Source organism: Brachyhypopomus gauderio, chromosome 1 (assembly GCF_052324685.1).
Source record: "Brachyhypopomus gauderio isolate BG-103 chromosome 1, BGAUD_0.2, whole genome shotgun sequence".
NCBI lineage: Eukaryota > Metazoa > Chordata > Actinopteri > Gymnotiformes > Hypopomidae > Brachyhypopomus > Brachyhypopomus gauderio.
Window position 1 is genome coordinate 38,409,197 of NC_135211.1, and position 4,420 is coordinate 38,413,616.

General features: G+C 41.4%; 1 protein-coding gene across 1 annotated transcript; it reads right to left on the reverse strand.

Moving 5' to 3' along the window:
- Positions 1-373: 373 nt before the first annotated feature.
- Positions 374-2,964, reverse strand: LOC143476290 (uncharacterized). Its single transcript, XM_076974772.1, has 4 exons — positions 2,846-2,964; positions 2,217-2,552; positions 1,513-1,677; positions 374-393 (listed from the first exon to the last, which is right to left on the reverse strand). Exons 1-4 carry the CDS (start codon positions 2,880-2,882, stop codon positions 374-376), a joined length of 558 nt encoding a protein of 185 aa, XP_076830887.1. The 5' UTR covers positions 2,883-2,964.
- Between the last annotated feature and the right edge of the window lie 1,456 nt (positions 2,965-4,420).

A 4,420-nucleotide genomic window follows, 5' to 3' on the forward strand; every position in this document is an offset into this window, starting at 1 on the left:
TGTGGTGACTGGAGTTTATAAACACCATCACTGCTGTGTTACTGGAGTTTATAAACACCATCACTGCTGTGTTACTGGAGTTTATAAACACCATCACTGCTGTGGTGACTGGAGTTTATAAACACCACCAGTGCTGTGTTACTGGAGTTTATAAACACCATCACTGCTGTGATGACTGGAGTTTATAAACACCATCACTGCTGTGTTACTGGAGTTTATAAACACCATCACTGCTGTGATGACTGGAGTTTATAAACACCATCATTGCTGTGATGACTGGAGTTTATAAACACCATCACTGCTGTGATGGCTGGAGTTTATAAACACCATCACTGCTGTGTTACTGGAGTTTATAAACCCCATCACTGCTGTGTTACTGGTTCTCCAGGAGGCCTGTGATCACAAACAGTGAATGAACATGAGTGAATGTTGGAGTATTTTATTAAGGTGTCAGTATGTGTGACAACAGTGACAAAAAGCACAACTGTATTATTTTCCTCAACAACAAACATGTTAACAAAACAACCCAAACACAACTGATCCTCACTTCACACCCTGTGCTGGGTCATTCAAAAGTGATGTTAATTAAAGTGATTAAAGATGTAATGTCTTGTTAAACAGTAGTACAAAAGGTGTTAAAATGAAAGCAAAGAATAATGAAAATTAATATTCAACGATGACCATTATCTCAATAATGTAATATAACACTGCTGGACGCTAAATTAAGCCATGAAATTCACACTAAGTAAATTAATCATAAACGCATGAACATGCTCAACTTCCTGGAGTTTCAGAAGTCTACTTTCCAGTTCTGACCTCAGCGTAAGTACTGAAATCAGAGTTCTGAACTCTCTTCTTTTTGGGGTGTTTCTGTCCTTCCTTTGAGAAGTGTATCGTGCTGTAGCAAACCTCATCTCTTGCCTGTGGACACCAACATGAGTACGTTTTACAGCACTCTATCTATAAATTATATAGACATATGTATATCAAACATGAAAGGATCAAAGTTTTTATTATTATTATGTCTAAATAATAATATCCAGTATATCACTGTGCTGTCATGTCTCTAAAAGGTATAATATAAAAGTTAAAAGTACAGTACATTTTTCATATATAGTTCTTACAATATTAAAGTGCAATGTTGTTTTTTCTGTGTTTTATTCCGTTGTATTGTTGATATGTGTGTGTGTGCGAGTGTGTGTGTGTGTGTGTGTGTGTGTGTGTGTGTGTGTGTGTGTGTGTGTGTGTGTGTGTTGCAGTATGTTGTCCTGTTTCAACTTTAACGTCTTACTTTGTTGTCTGGTTCCATGTGTTGATCTCTGATCTCTGTGAATGTAATAACACATGAGGATGATGATGTGAGTTCAGTCATGGGGAAGAGAGGCTGGTGTGTACAGTCCTATTGTTTCACTTATTCACAAGATCTTATTTCACAAGATCTTAGTCACTTGAAAATAATGTTTAAGTTGTGATTTTGCTTTGTTGTTTGTTGTTGTGAGATCAAGTGATTACCTGGATTTAACACCACATTCCTCTTAAAGCAGAGACAGTAGACACAGGTGGAGGAGAGGAGAACACACACAGGACACACAGTGATCAGCAGCGTCCAGCAGACACCACACTCTGGTACAGGAGGGGTGGAGGTGTAGGTGGGGTGGGGGATGTCAGAACCAGGGTCTGAAATCAAAGAGGAAGTGAAACTACATGAATGGGTGAAGGGTGAACCAAGACTGTTGCGGTGCAGAATGCAGCATTAATACTAATCACTCTACATTCATGTGCTTATTTCATTTATAATACTGATCACTCTACATTCATGTGCACATTTCATTTATAATACTGATCACTCTACATTCATGTATTTATTTCATTTATAATAGTGATCACTACAATTATGTGCTTATTTCATTTATAATACTGATCACTACATTCATGTGCTTATTTCATTTATAATACTGATCACTCTACATTCATGTGCTTATTTCATTTATAATACTGATCACTCTACATTCATGTGATCATTTCATTTATAACACTGATCACTCTACATTCATGTGCTCATTTCATTTATAATACTGATCGCTCTACATTCATGTGCTTATTTCATTTATGTTTACCACATTTTCAAGATAACAATTCCTATACCACAACATTTCAAAATCAGAATGTTACAAAACCAAAATATTTTGCAGGTCAGAATAAATGAGCCGTCTTACCGATGAGAGACAGTCGAGTGGTTCTGTGTCCATAATCGATCTTCCCATCTAAAGTCCTCACAGCGCAGTAGTACAGGCCCAGGTCAGATTCAGTGATGTTCTGAATCAGCAGATCCCAAGTGCTACGGTGTTTATCCCACACAGCAGAGTAACCTGTTGTGCCATCAGTCAGTAATTCAACAGCAGACTGATCCTCTTGTGAACTGTTCCTATACCAGACAATATTCATGCGGTCACCCAAAACACAGTCGCCGTAGATGACGATGTATTCTCCTCGTCTTCCTCTCAATTCCACTTCTACTCCAGAGATCCTCTTCTGACTGAAGAACACCACACCTGCAGGAGAACATCTGACATGGGTACGAGCACAGAGAGGTGCACATATCTGACGTGACTTTACAAGAAGAACTCGTGCGTTACATACGGAGCCCATCAACTACTAAGTGTATTACATCAACTACTAAGTGTTACATCAACTACTAAGTGTATTACATCAAATACTGTGTTACACCAACTATTAAGTGTCTTACATCAACTACTAAGTGTATTAAAGTCTGTCATGTATATCCTGTTTGTAAAGTCAACACGTCCTGGTAGGAGACATTTGACGTATATAAACATGTACTTACACATGACGGTAACGAGAGTGAGTCGTGAACTCCCCATCTCAGACACTGCTGCTGGTGACCGATGGTGAGGAGGGTCTTGGGCACGGATGTCTGCTCGGACATCTGATTGGTCCACGTCAGTGGAACGTTTCTATTTTCGATCATAGTGTTTCACAGCCTTGTGGCAAAGTTTGTTGTTTAGACAAAGTAACCAATAAGAAACTTGCAAACTAAAGATGATTTCTGGTTGGCCAATTTTTTCCATAGATGGTGGTTATAGATTTAGATGCAAGATTAAACTGATTAATCTGGTCCAGTGGATCATGTCTTCTGTTCTTTTTTAAAGGACATTTCAGTCTTTTTCTGTATGCGCCTGCACTCCTGTGTGAGTGTTCAGGAGTGTTGGTGTGTTCAGTGCTGAAGGCAACGTTGCAAAGATCCCCATGAGGTATCATAACACACCACAGATTTAGGACAAAATCTTACACCACATTCACCAGTTTACACACAAACACACCTGCACTATCTTTGACCTTTGACCTGGGATTACAGAATCAGAGTCCTGCTCAGTATTCTGGAACAGCGACAAACGTCTTCAAGCTGTTTACTCACTAGTACTATCTAATGTTTAAACCAGATCCTGGGTCAGTTTTACCACTCTACCCATGCCTGCAAAGTAAGTCTATTTAATCAAAAACAGATCTGAGGTCAGTGATAGAGGACAGGGTGCTGTGCTCTGTTACTGGTCTGAGCTGCAGGGTCTCAGTGTTGGTTTCCTGTGTTAATTTGCAGGAACTCTGTTGTTCACAAACTCTCAGGGTGGGGGAGGGTCACACCACTGTCAGTGTGCACACACACACTTTAATACATTTAGTTATGATTAGTTAATCACTGTCAGCGTGCACACACACTTTAATGTAACGCAGTGGGGTTCAATAAATGCCACCGCATGGTTCAAAGAGAGAGGCGTGGACCCAAGTGCCGGCCTGAACTAAAATGCAGACAACTAAAGCCATAGAACAGCGAGAGAGGCAGGCAGACACAAAAAAAGAAAGAAAACATCAAAACACAAAAATTCCCAGAAAACTCAAAGCACAAAATAAACTCAAATGCAAAATCAGAAAGAAAAGCCGCCAGGGGAAGAAACTGGTTGGCTGGCAAATGCCACGGAAGTCGCGTATCAGGTCAGAACACAGGATGCGACAGGCCGAAACCCAAGACCCTCTCCTCGGGACTGTACTCCTCCCAGTCCACTAGATACTGGTCATGCCCCGGACCCGGCGAATGTCCAGTAGACGGTGGACAGTATATGCCGGGGCACCATCAATCATATGGGGAGCCAGCGGTAGGGCGATAGGGGAAGCCGGGAAGACACTGGGTTAATGCGCCGGTCAATCCTGAAGAGACCCATGTACCGAGGGGCCAACTTCTTAGTACCACCACAGACAGGCAGGTCCTTGGCAGACAGCCAAGCCCTTTGACTGGGATGAAAGGATATGGTCGGGAGGCGGTGCTTGTCCCCGTTGGCCTCCGCCAGGCCAACCAACACTGCTGAACCAAGGCTCAGGTGGAGCGTAACCATACAGGAACTCGAAA

Bases quoted from the DNA above. Each gene is read 5' to 3' on its own strand.
- LOC143476290 (XM_076974772.1), bottom strand. From the start codon at position 2,882: ATGGGGAGTTCACGACTCACTCTCGTTACCGTCATGT. The intron at 2,553-2,845 runs GTAAGTACATGT...GTTCTCCTGCAG, and splicing joins CACTCTCGTTACCGTCATGT to GTGTGGTGTTCTTCAGTCAG. The intron at 1,678-2,216 runs GTAAGACGGCTC...CTTTGATTTCAG, and splicing joins CACTCGACTGTCTCTCATCG to ACCCTGGTTCTGACATCCCC.